This window comes from Melanotaenia boesemani, chromosome 18 (assembly GCF_017639745.1).
Source record: "Melanotaenia boesemani isolate fMelBoe1 chromosome 18, fMelBoe1.pri, whole genome shotgun sequence".
NCBI classification, from domain to species: Eukaryota; Metazoa; Chordata; class Actinopteri; order Atheriniformes; family Melanotaeniidae; genus Melanotaenia; species Melanotaenia boesemani.
The window spans coordinates 3290465-3305334 of record NC_055699.1 but is presented as its reverse complement, the minus strand read 5'-3'; the positions used below and the strand labels follow the sequence as shown (position 1 = coordinate 3305334).

Sequence of the window (14870 nt, the reverse complement as noted above, 5' to 3'; positions counted from 1 at the left end):
GCTGCCCAGAATGAAGGTGATCAGGAGCTTATATAGCAAGGTGTCTTTATGACTGGCCAGTCACGGAGGAGATGGATATAACAGTGACCAATCCTGGAGAAGGAGAGCGGAGCCGCAGACACAGGATCAGCGGCCAATCACCTGCAAGCAATGTCGCAGTTCATTTACATACAGGCCCAACAGGCTGTCAGGCCTAGAACTGTCACATTTGTTCTTATATTTAATGTGATAGTGGTGTTTTGTCACTGACACTGCCAAAGATTTGAATCAGTCACATCACTTCTGGTGTCTCATTAGGGCGTATGAAGCCTCACGTCACCAGTCACACGATTACAGAGATTTAATACAGGCTTTAATGCAACGTTTTAAACAAGTCTGCCTCATTGCAGTGAAACAGCCTCAGTGTCAAATGTCCTGTCTCTCCACAGAATCTACTGCAAAACTCAAACCACAGTGTTCCACTGCCATTTTAAGGCCTCTGCTAAAAATGTGCATACCCATAATGAAATCTGCAACTATAAGATTTATTTAAATACTTGTGGATTAATAGTAAAGGAAATACTTGTGATATTCTTTAAGATGTGTAAATATTAGTATATGTGTTACTGGTGGAGAATAAATAGAGATGACATATAGTATACAGTGGTCCTAAATAATCGCGGGAGTTACGTTATAAAAATAACCCGCAGTAGGCGAAATCCACGAAGTAGTCAGCTTTATTTTTTACAATTATTATAGATGTTTTAAGGCTGTAAAACCCCTCACTACACACTTTTCCCAGATAGGCATTAACATTTTCACACTTTTCTGTCTTGTGTTAAACACCCTCAAAGGTCAAACCATCATAGAAAAATAAGTCCAGTATTATAGAATAAAACCGCAGGATGCAGAACACAATGCACTGTAAAAAAAAAAAAAAAAAAAAGCATGCAAAATTGCACAAAAAAAGTTGGCGAAACAGTGTGAACCGAAAGGCGAACCACATTTTAGCGAGGGACCACTGTACATTAAAGAAGTTTCAGGCTTGCCTAATAAAAATACATGCACACTTTCAGGGTTAATTTGAACATCTGTTTGGAATAATGTGGCTGTAGCTTTTAACTTCTATCATATCATAGAACAATATATAAACATTATCTCTACAAAGGCTAACTCCAATAAAGTGAAGCAGAACTCAATAAGAGGTTTTAGTACAGACAGCTCAGAAGATCTCCAGAATATCCATTTTGACAGTTTGGTATCAGTTCAAAGCCAACTAATTGGGGACCTCAGGTTTTAAATGGTCTGTAACCAATTAAAAATTTTTTTCTGTGGTTTAGTAAAGGCAAAGTGATTCGGGGAGGAGGTGAAGCCAAAGTTCTGGTCAAGAACGAACCAGCCAAGCTTGGAATCAGTTTTTCATTTAGTAAGTATTTATCAAATGGAGAATTTTGTGACTGTTGTATCCTTACACTCCTCCCATATTGCTTTGATATTTATTACATTTAAAAAAAGCATACATAATTAAGAGTTTGTACCCTTTGACATAACGTAGAGTTCTCTCTCATCTTGGTAAAATACATGATTTGAAAGACAGTATTGGCTAAAATTTGACTTTATTTCACTTTAACACAAAAAATCACTTCTACAAATATGATATTACATGTCTTGATATGTCTTATTGTCTTTGTACGCAGTACGTCACTACCACGAATACTGGGTTCTAGACACTGATTACATCAACTATGCCATTGTGTACTCCTGCACAAACATCCTCAATGTGTACAACTACCAATATGCCTGGATTATTGGACGGAAACGTACCTTGTCATCAGAGACAATACACAAGGCCAAAGAGCTGCTGAAGAAGGAAGGGATCAATGTTTCCAAAATGAAGGCCACAGACCAGAGCTGTTAGGATCACTAGGATCCTGTGTTGTTTGGAAAGTCTATATTTGCTGAGAAAGATCTTCACCTCTCACCTTGGTACTGCCTTCAGATTATTAAAAAAACACTTAGATTATAATGATGTTTCCTTTTGTGGTTTTGAACTCTTTTTATGATTTAAGTACGATTAAACTTATTATTGTGAATAATTGGAGAATGTACCAGATTATCTGTTCCTATCCAGATAATTATGAAGGTCAAAGTTTTATTTAAAATACATCTGAAAATACCTTATATATATATAGAATAGAATAGAATAGAATAGAATAGAAATACTTTATTTATCCCTTTGGAGAGTCCTCAGGGAAATTTGGGTACCAGCAGCAATACCACCAACAGTAAAGCAGGACAAGCACAAGACAATATACACAGGTACAAAGCAAAATAGAGGCAACAAGGTGCAAGAAAAGCACAAATAGAATGCAATAAATAACAATAAGATAAGTTAAATAAAACAATATAAACAAGCATTGCACACAGTAGAGGTGGTACAGATTCCCAGTTCACTATTGCACGTATAAGTTATTGCAACTGTTTGTATGGGTTATTGTGCATGTGTTGTATCAGGCGGACTGCACACCTCCCTCTCCCCCTCCTTCTCCCCCTCCTGCCTAATGCAGAGTTGTACAGTTTGATGGCTCGGGGGACAAAGGAGTCTTTGAGCCGGTTGGTCCTACTCTTGGGGAGGAGCAGCCTGTTACTGGTCAGGCTTCTCTGTGCACTGATGACAGTGTGCAGAGGGTGACTGGCATCATTCACAATAGCCAGTAGTTTTTTTAGTGTTCTCCTCTCTGCCACTGTCACCAGGGAGTCCAGCTTCATGCCAACCACAGAGCCCGCCTGCCTGATGAGTTTTTCCAGCCTGTTAGCACACCTTTTTGTCATGTTACCCCCCCAGCAGACAACAGCATAAAAAAGCGTACTAGCCACCACAGAATGATAGAACATCCACAGGAGTTTCCTGCAGATGTTAAAAGATCTCAGTCTTCGCAGGAAGTACAGATGGCTTTGGCCCTTCTTGTACAGGTGACCTGTACAGCATGTCCAGTCCAGCTTGTTATCCAGCCACAACCCGAGGTACCTGTAGTTGTCTACAATGTCCACCTTGTTGTCCCTGATGGTCACTGGACGTGGTTGTGGGCTGGACTTCCTGAAGTCAATAACCAGCTCCTTAGTCTTTGAGGTGTTAAGCTGGAGATGGTTCATCTGACTCCAGGTGACAAAGTCACTGACCAGATTCCTGTACTCGTCCTCTCCCTGATACACCCCACGATGGCTGTGTCATCTGCAAACTTCTGGATGTGACACAGCTCTGAGTTGTAACAGAAGTCTGAGGTGTAGAGTGTGAAGAGGAGGGGGGCCAGCACTGTCCCCTGGGGTGCTCCTGTGCTGCTAATAACAGTGTCAGATGTGGTGTCCTTTAGCCTGACGTACATATATACACGTACATATACATACATATGTATGTATATACATATATATATATATATATATATATATATATATATATATATACACATATACATACATACATACGTATGTATGTATATATATACACACATACACATGTATATATATACATATATATACATACACATATATACATATATACATACACATATATATATATATATATATATATATATATATATATACATACATCTTATATTATGTGATGATCCTAATTTCCAATAGAAAACTCTTGTCTGGGGAATAAAACAAGATACTTCTGAAGTACAGGTATTGAGGTGCCCAAAAGCACAGTTGCCTCCATTTTCCGCAAATGGAAGAAGCCTAAGAAGGTAAAACTGCTTCAACGTGGCCACATAGCTAAACTGAGTAATAAATAATATGGTACCTAAATAACAAGCAAAAATAATTTGGTTACTATGAATGAGCTTCACACACACACACACACACAAAGAAGAGAAGAGAAAAAAAGTAAAAGTTTCACAGTTTCACCCAAAATGTGAATTAAAAATGGTTAAAATGTTTAATTCAATTTCATTATTAATATTTGGAGGACCCCAGTTCAAGTACCTGCCTTCCCAAGTCCATTAAAAGCCTAATTTCCCATATTAATGCGCCAGATTACAAAAATATTGACTTAAGAAATTTGTTTCCATGATTTCATACCACCTCTATGAAAGGACTGTGACTTACAGCAGGTGCAGAAGGTAAACACGCAGAGCAATAGAGAGACTGTGTTATCAGTCAGTCAGGGAACCAAAATAAAGACCAAAATTTTTCTTAAAATGGGATCTTATGTTTCACACAAAATTCTCCTCTCTCATGTACTCTTTTCTTTGTTCTCTATCTACTCTGTCCTCTTTTTTTTTTTTTACATATCTTTTTGCTAGAGAATGCCAGAACGCTGACGTAAGTGGAAGACAACAAAACTATAAATCCACTATGAGCTTTACAAACAAAGCCTGCATAATTTTAACAATGAGCTGTGCAAGGTCAGGCACTGCATTTATCTGAAATGATTAACAATATCATTAACAATTGATTGAAACACTTACAAATCCTCCTAAACAGTTCAGTCCAGAGTTCCTTTTATCGCTGAGAAATGCAACAAATTTGCCAACCTTTTAAAAACAATTAGACCAAATATTAATGCCACACCGACAAACAAGAAAACTAGTCTGTCTAAAATCTGGAAATAATTCCTATGTTCACAATTTAATATGGTCTATTTGAAAATCCTGCAAGAAATAGTTTGGCATTTGAAATCAACAGTATGCACTCTGGATATGATACCAGCAGACTTTTATTTCTAGTGCACAGGCTTGAAAACTGGGATCAACTTTCTGGAGTAGTCCTTAATTGATTCAGGTTTATTCTCCCAAAACTCAGGAACAAGAAAACACACGTTACAGGGGATGAACCACTTTAGGATTTGACAAAGCAAGCTGAAAACCATGGGGTATTTGTAGACAGAGGGAGTAATTAGGAGCAGGTGAAGAGAATGAGAAATTAAACCAGGTGAAATAACAAGCCAGGAACAGAAAACTGAGCACATGAGGGAAAACAGGAAAACTGAACATGACAAAGCCGAAAACCTAAAACATGAACATAATGGAAACTAAACATGACAAAAACCCAGAACTTTAAACTAAGAGCAAGATAGAACTAAACATGACAAAAACCTGGACCATAATCATAACAGCAACTAAACATGACAAACACCAGAAGTAATAAACCAAGATTGAGGCAAAACAAACCAAAACAGACAAAAACTAAACATAAGAATTAGAAGCCACACCGTGAACCATGACACTTTGGTCCTTCATTCCAGCAGAGCGGGACCAGACTGGAGGCTGGAAGTCTAGAAGTGATGCAACACTAATGAAACACACGAGAGGTAGATTTCCTTTTATTTATTTATTTATTCTGACACAATGTTTTTTTAAATTGTTGTCCCAATTTCTGTCCAGACGGTCTTTATTTCTCGCAACTCCTTGTCCCACCTGGTTAATAGCTGTGATTGTGTCCCTCTGCACCGCCCACCCAGCTGGAGCACCGCCCACCCAGCTGGAGACCCCAGCAACTAGAAAGAAATATTATTTAACACTAAATAAACTGCTACCAGATGTATCGGTACATATTTATTTTATAAATTAAAACAAATGACTAAATTACCTGCACCACTTAGCAGATGGTTTTCTCCAAAGCGATTCACCTCTGTGGGATTCGTACTTTGGTCTTCCACATGGGAGACAGATGCTCTACCGACTGAGATTTCCAGCCGCATGTACCGATGTCTCTGGCATGTCTTCCCTTCTGACACTGCAATGACAGAATCAGCCACCTGCTGCCACCGTTCTGCCTTTCTGACACTGGTAATGCCCACACCGTGCCCACCAATTAAACATTTTTATGTTTTCCAACGTGGTCCATCAGGATCTCAGTTTCACACCCGGAAAAATTTCACCTCTTCCCTCTGTTTCCCCTCCAAGCCATCGTGCAAATGGTGTGATGAATATGTATCAAAGGCGTCCACCTGACTATTTATAGCCACCATGTGGGCGTGGGAAGGCGTTCCCTCACGTGCGCCCTCTTTAGAGTTGATTATGATTGATAAACAGAAACAGGTGTGCGTGCGCACTCTTATAAATGTTAAAGTTGAAGTGTGCAGAATTTCCTTTTTGCACAGCAGACGTCACCTGTGGTTTGCTTCGCTACGCACAGTTTAATAAATGAGGTCCCTGTGCTGTTACTAAATGCTGGTACATAAAGGGTGAGTACTGATTTTCTATTTCTTGCATATTATAAAGCATCTTCTAAGCAGATCAGAAAGCAGGCGTTACATGGCAGATTACTTGTTACAACTAAAAGTGACTTGCGACTTGACTTGGACTTGAGCTATAAAACTTGAAACTTGACTTGACTTGAAGTAAAAGTCTTAAAACTTGACTTCGACTTGCAAAAAAAGACTTGTGAACATCTCTGGCGTTAGAAGAGAGGTTATACTATATGTGTATGCCTGAGCGCAAAGTAGTATAAACAAGAGGTTACACATGTGTATGTGTGAGTTGACACTCGTTTGAATTTGTGTGTGAGGTAATTTTGTCATGGAAGAGGCGGGGCCTGTATTCTGTCCTATATGGTTCCTCATACCCAAACACCAACGTCATTATGTTGGGTGTCGTGGCTCAAAGTGTTTGGGAATCACTGTTGTAGAGCACTGTGTAACTTCAGTTTTGAACAGAGCTCATGGTTTAATTGCTTTGATTTATCCTTATTTAATAAAGGGACATCATATTACATTTTGTGTATTTATATGGGATATGTATATTTGTTTCGTTTATTTTTTTTATTTATTTATTGGCAACAGGCCCTGGGAATCCTCCCAAAACCTCCCAATTAGCCACTCCTGCATTGCCCCGGTGCATCTATAGTTAATTTAATTGTTGTTATACATGCTAACGTCTTTCATTAAAGATTAAAAAGCCAAAATCAAACAAAAGATCCTATATTAAACTTTATTTGTATTATTTCTGAGGCAACTTGGGAACAGAGCTTTTTCAGTTCTTGCTCCAAATTGTGGAACAGTCTCCCTCACCACATTAAGACCCCACAATCAATTTTTAAAACCCACAGAAAAACCCATTTTTGATCTCAAAACCACACTGAATGTTTGCTTTTTAAAATTTATTTATTTATTTATTTATTTATTTATTTATTTATTTATTTATTTATTGTTTTTATCACTTGTGCAGCACTTTGGTCAACACCTGTTTTCTAGAAGTGCTTTATAAATTAAGTTGATTTGACTGTGTCAGCTGTGTTTAAATGAAAGTCTGCAAACCTTAATCAACTGGTCACACTGTAAATGTAAGCGTGGCAAAAGTTTCTCCACAATGATGTAGGAAACAGGAAACAACTGCAGATATTGCTGTATAATCATGAACTGCATTATCTTATCATATGCTGTTACTGCCTTTTGGCATATCTTTTCATAAACAATGACACAGTGTAATTTGTAATTGTTTATCTGAGGTTGTATTTGTCTAATTCTAAGACCTTCTACTGAATAAGTTGTTTCTAGGTCTGGCTTCATACAGGTTGTCTTGTACTCTTGGTACAGTTCTGTTTGATAGAGTACAATTCTTTCTTACACTTTAACAGCTGTAACTGATGATACTCATCAATCTTATCTACTGATAGAGTTCTGACTGATCCAGATCTAAGTAAATGCTGCATCATTTCTATTGTTTGTTCCATCTAGTCTATGCTGTCTTGTATTTTTCCATCTGTAGACTGTCATAGAGACACACACAATTTAATATATATTCATATAATAGATTTATACTAGGTTTTATGGTTATATTCTATATATATATATATATATATATATATATATATATATATATATATATATATATATAAAGGATATGTACCTTAGTTTAGACTGTAAGGAGCCACATTCACTCTTTTGTTAAATGATAATAATTCAAGGTGAAACATAGGCCAAATAAAACTGCAGATGTGGGTCATGTTTGAGCCAAATATTATTTGCTTTTCTGATTTTCCCAGATAAGTTTTCCCAAAATGAGAATAAACTTAGATGAAGTTTAAATGGAACAGTGGGGTAAAAAAAGAACCCAAAAGATGTAGCTGTTTATCATTTATCACAATGTCCTCAATCCCAAAATGTAGAAATGCGCACATGATAACAATTTAAAAGCCGCTCCGTGCTACCAGCAACAAGAGCCTGTGCTGTCTTCGGAGCCTGAGACGGTGGATTTCTGAGTCAACCTCAGGTTTACACAACTCAGGTAGGAAAAGGCTACATCCGATGGGAATTATACATCATTTTTGCTTTCATTTTTCTAAACACTGACTGATTTCTCCAGCGGACTTTAGACATATCACGTTTTTGGATTGTGTTAGTTAGAGCTATTAGTAACTTAGTAATTGTTTTTGTTCTGATATATGTAACTTTCTGTTCATGATGTGAATTATAGTATATGAATTTTTGTTTAGTTCTCTTCAAGTTTTTTATTTTTGTTTTGTTTTTTGTTTTTTTTTTGGTTTGGTTGTTTTTTTGGTTCAAGTTGAGTCTTTTATCTTAAAACCTGTTTTTTTTTATTAATAAATAACTCCTGGTGTAGAACTGCCTCTCAGTTTCTTTTCCTCCCTGCCAGATCCCTGTCCATCCTGTTCCAGTTTTTCATATCAGTTTTCTATGATGTTTGTCAGCTTGTCTGTTTGTTTTAGTTTTTTATAAGTTTTCTAGTATAGTTTTGGGAACATCCTGGCTTTGCAGCTTTATTTTTTTCACATTTATTTTTTTAACCCTTTCACTGCCTGCTCTATGGTTTGATACAGCAAAATTTTCAGTTGTTATAATGAATCCTATTTAGAATTTGTGGAAGTAAACCTACACGAGTCATCTCAGCCACATGGTTTAGGTATTTTATACTTAAATCATTGTTTAAAAAAATATTATTTTTATCTGTGACAAAAAAAAATAGAAAATACAACAATAAATTTCCAAAACTTTATTCTTATTGTGAAAATTAAACATTTAAGAAAAAAACCTTCCCATGTCTGCCTGCCTCTTGGTTCACACTCCTGCATTTGGGTCCTACTCCTCGTCTTCCTCCACTCATGGACTGTGACATAACTCTGTAGGAATTGTAGGGCAGCATTATCTCCTCACATTTAATAAAGAATGGTCCAGCGTTTGCTTTACTGAAAGCAACAATTAAACATTTACTAACTACAAAACCTTTTCCTTTGCATTTAGAAAATCCGTTAAGCTTTTGTTATGGTGGCCACTTTCATACTTAAAGTTTAACATTCTTTCTACCGATTACCCGACTTTGTCTTTGTTAAAACTTTGTGCCTGTATTACCCACAAATCAACATATTTGTACTGAGATGTGGCTGTACTGGAGCAAACGCTGCTTCCAGCAGCGACATGTTTTTGTGCCACAACTTTTGTATTGCCTTCGCGTTTTGGCAGCTACAGAAACACACACCTGTAAACGGGTGGATTTCTCTTCTAACAGGTGTAACCTTCACTTGTCTCCTGAAGCCATGAACTCTGCCGTCTACTTCCTCCTCCTGATGCTGCCTCTGATCTCTGCTCAGATCACTCGATGGGGTCCCTGTCCCACTCCACGTTTACAGCCAAACTTCAACCTTGAAAGGGTAACTAATGCTTAATAATGCATGGTCACAGTTTATACTGCTACAATGCTACAATATACAGTATACAGCTACCAAGGTAATAGCTTCCTTCTATTAACAGTACCTTGGAAAGTGGTATGAGATCGAGAAGATACCTACCTTCTTTGCTCAAGGAAAGTGTGATGAGGTAAACTATTCACTGAGGAACAATGATACCATCAAGGTGGTGAACTCTCAGATGTTGTGAGTACTGAGACACAGTGTCTGTTTCTTCATTTGATTTAATATTACATTTCAAATAATCTCCTTTATAATTGGAAGACACATCAATTTCAACTTGAAATTAAGTTGGAGTCTTGGCATGTCTTGCTTATATTAAGGTATCAAAAACCGCCAACTGCAATTCAAATTCAAGGTTTTTTTTTTGTGTGTTTCAGTCAAGGCAACTACAGATATATTGAAGGGACAGCTGTGATTCAGAACACAAGGCAGCCAGCCAAACTCGGAATCAGTTTCTCAAATTGTGAGTATTTGTTATATGGAACATTTATTATAATAATAATAATAATAATAATAATAATAATAATAATAATAATAATAATAATAGAATAGAATGGAAATACTTTATTAATCCCTTTGGAGAGTCCTCAGGGAAATTTATAATATATATATATATTTATAATAATAATCATTTTATTTCTTGGCACTTTTCCACACCTAAGCTCACCAAACACAAAAGAATAAAAAGGAATTTCATAAGAGTTAAAAACAATTTAAAAGACATTAAGCTGAACACAAAACAGTCAGTTACAAAAGTCATATGGAGAAGGCCAGTTTAAACAGGTGGGTTTTGAGTGCAGATGTGAACGATGGAAAAGAATCGATGTTCCGAAGCTCAGATGGGAGTGAGTTCCGGAGCCGGGGAGCAGAGTGACTGAAGGCTCTGCTCCCCATGGTAGAGAGACGGGCAGGGGGAACAGTAAGTTAAACGGAGGAGGATGACCTGAGAGTACGGGAGGGAGTGACAGTATGGAGAAGATTGGATAGATAAGGAGGGGCCAGATTGTAAATACATTTGAAAGTGAGGAGCAGTAACTTAGAGATGAGATGAGTAAGGTGGAAGTAAGCAGACCGAGTAAGATAGGGTGCTGTTGAGAATGACACAGAGACTCTTAACCTGAGGGGAGGGGAAAATGGCAGAACGGTCAATGTTGATGAAAAAATTGTTAGACTTGCTTAGAGTAGAACCTCAGTTTTACTACTGTTGAGTTTGAGAAAATTGGAGGAGAACCATGCTTTGATTTCCTGAAGACAGTCAGAGAGGGAGGAAGGTGGAAGAGAGGAGTACGATTTGAAGGAGATGTAGAGCTGGGTGTCATCAGCATAGGAATGGAAGTTGATATTATATTTACGGAAAATGTGGCCAAGGGGGAAAACAAAAGTGATGATGGGTGATTGGTGATTTTTAACAGAGCAGATTCTATACTGGGAAAAGGACAGAAGCCAGACTGGAATTGTTCATAAAGGTTATTATTAGTGAGGTGTTTGTGGAGCTGAGAGGCGACAACCTTTTTAAGAATTTTGGAGATTAAGGGAAGATTAGAAATGGGATGAAGGTTATTGAAGTCAGATGGATCAGCACCAGGTTTTTGATTATTGGAGTGACAGCAGCAGTCTTGAAGGCTAGTGGAACATATCTGGTGTTGAGGGAAGAATGAATGGTGGCAGTGATGTGAGGAACCAGTGAAGGGAGACACGCTTTGACTAGGACTATAGGGAGAGGGTCAAGCAGGCAGGTGGAAGGTTTGGATTTCTGAATCACTTCAGAAATATCAGTTGGGGGTGGAAGAGGGAAATCTGAGAATGGGTGTGGGATTGAAAGAAATGAAGGTAGAGGGTCTGCGATGGAGACAGCAGCTTCTCCAGTGGCAAAGAAAGAAAGAGGATTATTGTCGTTGTCCATATGAATGTTGAAGTCACCAAGTATTATCAGATTTGGAGAGAGTGAGGATAGATGAGCCAGAAGAGCCGCAAAGTCATTCAAAAAGTCCTTATTAGGTTTAGGTGGTCGGTACACAAAACATAGAATACTGGGAATAATGTGAGGCCATGTATTCAAATGATTTAAGTGCCAGAACCTCAAGCAGCTTTACTTTCCACTGCTGGTAGTGAATCATCGCAAGACCACCCCCTGTACCAGAGCCGCAAGGTTTAGACATGTAAGCAAATTCAGGTGGACTGGATGCGTTGAAATGAATAAAGTCATTGGGCTGTTGCCACATTTCAGTCAAACAGAGAAAATCCAACTTACAGTCTGATATGAGATCCTGGATGAGATCCCCTTTGTTTGTGAGAGAACGGATGTTGAGCAGACCGAAGTTGAGTGTGGTGACGAGGTTAGCCGACCTAGCCAGGCGGGCTAACAGCATGATCAGTCACATGGCAAATCCTCAGATTCCCGGGATTCATCCCGCGCCAACGGAGTCAAGCAGAACAGGAGCGGCGGGGCTGGCCCAAAAAGCCAGCGATAGGAACAAGGCAGACCTCAAGAGGATCCATGCAATGCCAGGGAACCATGTAGGATCCAGATCCCAGTTGGGAAAACAATGAAAAGCAAGCCAGGGATGCCTTCAGCCTCACCAGATGACCACCAAATTTGCAGTGGCGTTTCTGCTGTGGGAGGAGGGCTGGCGCCCTCAACAGGTAAGCCGGAATGCCTGATAAGGCATTCCGGCAGAGGGGGAAGAGTTGTAAGTTGGCTGTAGCAAAACATTGATGGAATTCCAGCATTGTACTAAAAATCCAGAAGAAACTGACGATTATAGATCAGAGACCCTAAAAGCAGGGAGCCCAGGGATAAAATCAGCAAAAAGACAGACCACAAGGAGAGCAACAGAAGAGCAGCCACATACACCGGCGCCATCTTTTCAACACTATGAGTCATTTGTTTCTGTTGTCCTCTTATATTCCTAATTTTTTATCTTCATACATAACTAAGTGACCTCTGGAGTTTTGAGAAGATTCTGGTCCACCATCCGACAGACCAGGAGGGGTAAGCCGTGCTCCATTTACAATGTGTACCATAGCGATGGGGGATTGATGACCTCGACTTGGGACGTTGTGGGTCGGTGGAAGGAATACTTCGAAGAACTCCTCTCTCCCACCGACATGTCTTCTGCAGCATAGCGTGGACATCAGGGACAGTTCCCCTGGCCTGGCAGACTTCAAAAAGGGAGACTGGAGGGTGTATTCCAGCTACAGGGGGATGACACTCCTCCTTCCTGGAGGGGAGGGTCCGTTGGAGAGTCTAACCTCAGATTGAGGTGAAGCAGTGTGGTTTTCGTGTGGAACAGTGGACCAGCTCTACACCTTGGAGGGGGCATGGGAGTTTGCTGAACCAGTCAAAATGAGTCTTCCCCTCAGGGTGGCCGGGTTCTCCTTTAGAGATAGGGTGAGAGGTTAGGTGATCCGGGAAGGGCTCACAGTAGAGTCGCTGCTCCTCTTCAGCGAGAGGAGCCAGGTGAGGTGGCTCTGGCATCTGGTCAGGATGCCTCCTGGAAGCCTCCCTGGTGAGGTGCCCCACTGGGAGGAGACCCCAGGGAAGATCCAGGACATGCTGCATGGAATACATCTCTTGGCTGGCCTAGGAACGCCTCAGGATTCCCTCGCACAAGCTGGTGGATGTGGCCGGGGAGAGGGAAGTCTGGGTTTAGCTGATTAGGCAGCTACTTAGGCGATTCGACAATGAGCAGAAGAAGATGGATGGATGGATGAATGGATATAACTAAGTTTAATGGTTCTATTTATCTCTAAATCATAGAGAAATTGAAAAAATGCCCAGGAAAGTAACATTTTGTATGACATGGGACAGATTTTTCACACATCTTGGTTTAATAAATTATTTCTGAATGACAAAATTGGCAAAAGCCTCACTTATTTTTTACTAGTTCCAGAAAATGTTATGTTATTCTTTTTCTTTTTGATCTTTGTTCCCAGTTACTCCCTACAGCACATACTGGATTGTAAGCACTGACTACACCAGTGTGGCCATCGTTTACTCCTGTACGGACATTCTTCACCTGTTCAACTACCAATATGTCTGGATTTATGGACGTTCACGTTCCCTGCCTGCAATGAAAATAAATAATGCCAAAAAAATGCTGCGGAAAGAAGGTATCAACGTTTCCAAGATGAAACGCACAGATCAAAACTGTAACACTGACCAAGCTGATAGAGTCGCTTTCTGCTAAATGACATCTTCATTCTGTGCCACACAGCAGGTGCTGCCTTTAAATTTTTAATCTGGTGTCATTTCCTTTTAAAAATTTAGCATTACATCATTTTATTAAATAGCAGTCTTATGAAGTTAAAATGCTGTTATGATTTAAGAAAATTATATCATAATTCAAACCACAAATGATGTCTCCTTCTGTTTGATTTCTTGCTTGTGATGTTCTCACTCAAAGATGTAAGTTGCTTTGGAGAAAACTGTCTGCTAAATGACTGTAGAATGTAGAACAGCATGAAAATTCCCTGTATATAATGCCCTTGGGGTCTATTTTTCAGAAGCACAATATTGCCTACCATTGCTTTGCGGATGATGTTCAGATCTACATCCCCTTAAAACCACAGGGGGATTCTCTGACTAACCTTCTCAGCTGTTTTTGTGATCTAAAAGCATGGATGGATTTAAATTTCCTCCACTTAAATAAGGAAAAAACTAGTATTGTGGTTTTTGGAAGTTCTGAGCTTCTAAATGGTATAGTTAATGTTCTTGGTCCACCTCCTTTGTTTTGTCGAGCCCATGCTAAAAATTTGTGTGTTATTTTTGACAACTCCTTTAACTTCCACCAGCAGGTTAATTCTGTAGTCAGAAGTGTTTTCTTCCATTTGAGGCTGCTTGACAAGTTACCTGCCCAAGCATGATCTTGAAAAAGTTTTCCACCTGCTCATTATGTCCCGCATAGATTACTGCAACTCCCTATATTATGGCATTGACCAGTCATCTCTCTCTCATCAGCAGCTTGCCCAAAATGCTGCTGCTTGGTTGCTTACACGGATGAGACGTTGTGATCACATCACCCCTGTGGTTGCCTCCTTGCATTGGCTTCCTGTTAGTTTTATGACCCAGTACAAGATTTTATTAATTGTTTTTAAAGCCTTAAATGGTTTGGCTCCCTTGTACTTGTCAGAGTTGCTACACCAGCATGCTCCAGCCAGGACTCTGAGGTCCTCTTCACAGCTCTTACTGCAGGTCCCATCCACTAGACTTCAATCCAGGGTGACAGAGCTTTTTTTGT

The 14870-nt window shown here is 39.2% G+C and overlaps 1 protein-coding gene across 1 annotated transcript; it reads left to right on the top strand.

The window, feature by feature from the left end:
* Positions 1 to 9477: 9477 nt before the first annotated feature.
* LOC121629203 (apolipoprotein D-like) lies at positions 9478 to 13820 on the top strand. The gene is made up of 4 exons (XM_041968811.1): positions 9478 to 9591; positions 9692 to 9813; positions 10008 to 10093; positions 13567 to 13820. The coding sequence occupies exons 1-4, from the start codon at positions 9478 to 9480 to the stop codon at positions 13818 to 13820; spliced, it is 576 nt and encodes a 191-aa protein (XP_041824745.1).
* Positions 13821 to 14870: the final 1050 nt, after the last annotated feature.

Bases quoted from the DNA above. Each gene is read 5' to 3' on its own strand.
- LOC121629203 (XM_041968811.1), top strand. From the start codon at position 9,478: ATGAACTCTGCCGTCTACTTCCTCCTCCTGATGCTGCCTCTGATCTCT. The intron at 9,592-9,691 runs GTAACTAATGCT...TTCTATTAACAG, and splicing joins CAAACTTCAACCTTGAAAGG to TACCTTGGAAAGTGGTATGA. The intron at 9,814-10,007 runs GTGAGTACTGAG...TGTGTGTTTCAG, and splicing joins GTGGTGAACTCTCAGATGTT to TCAAGGCAACTACAGATATA.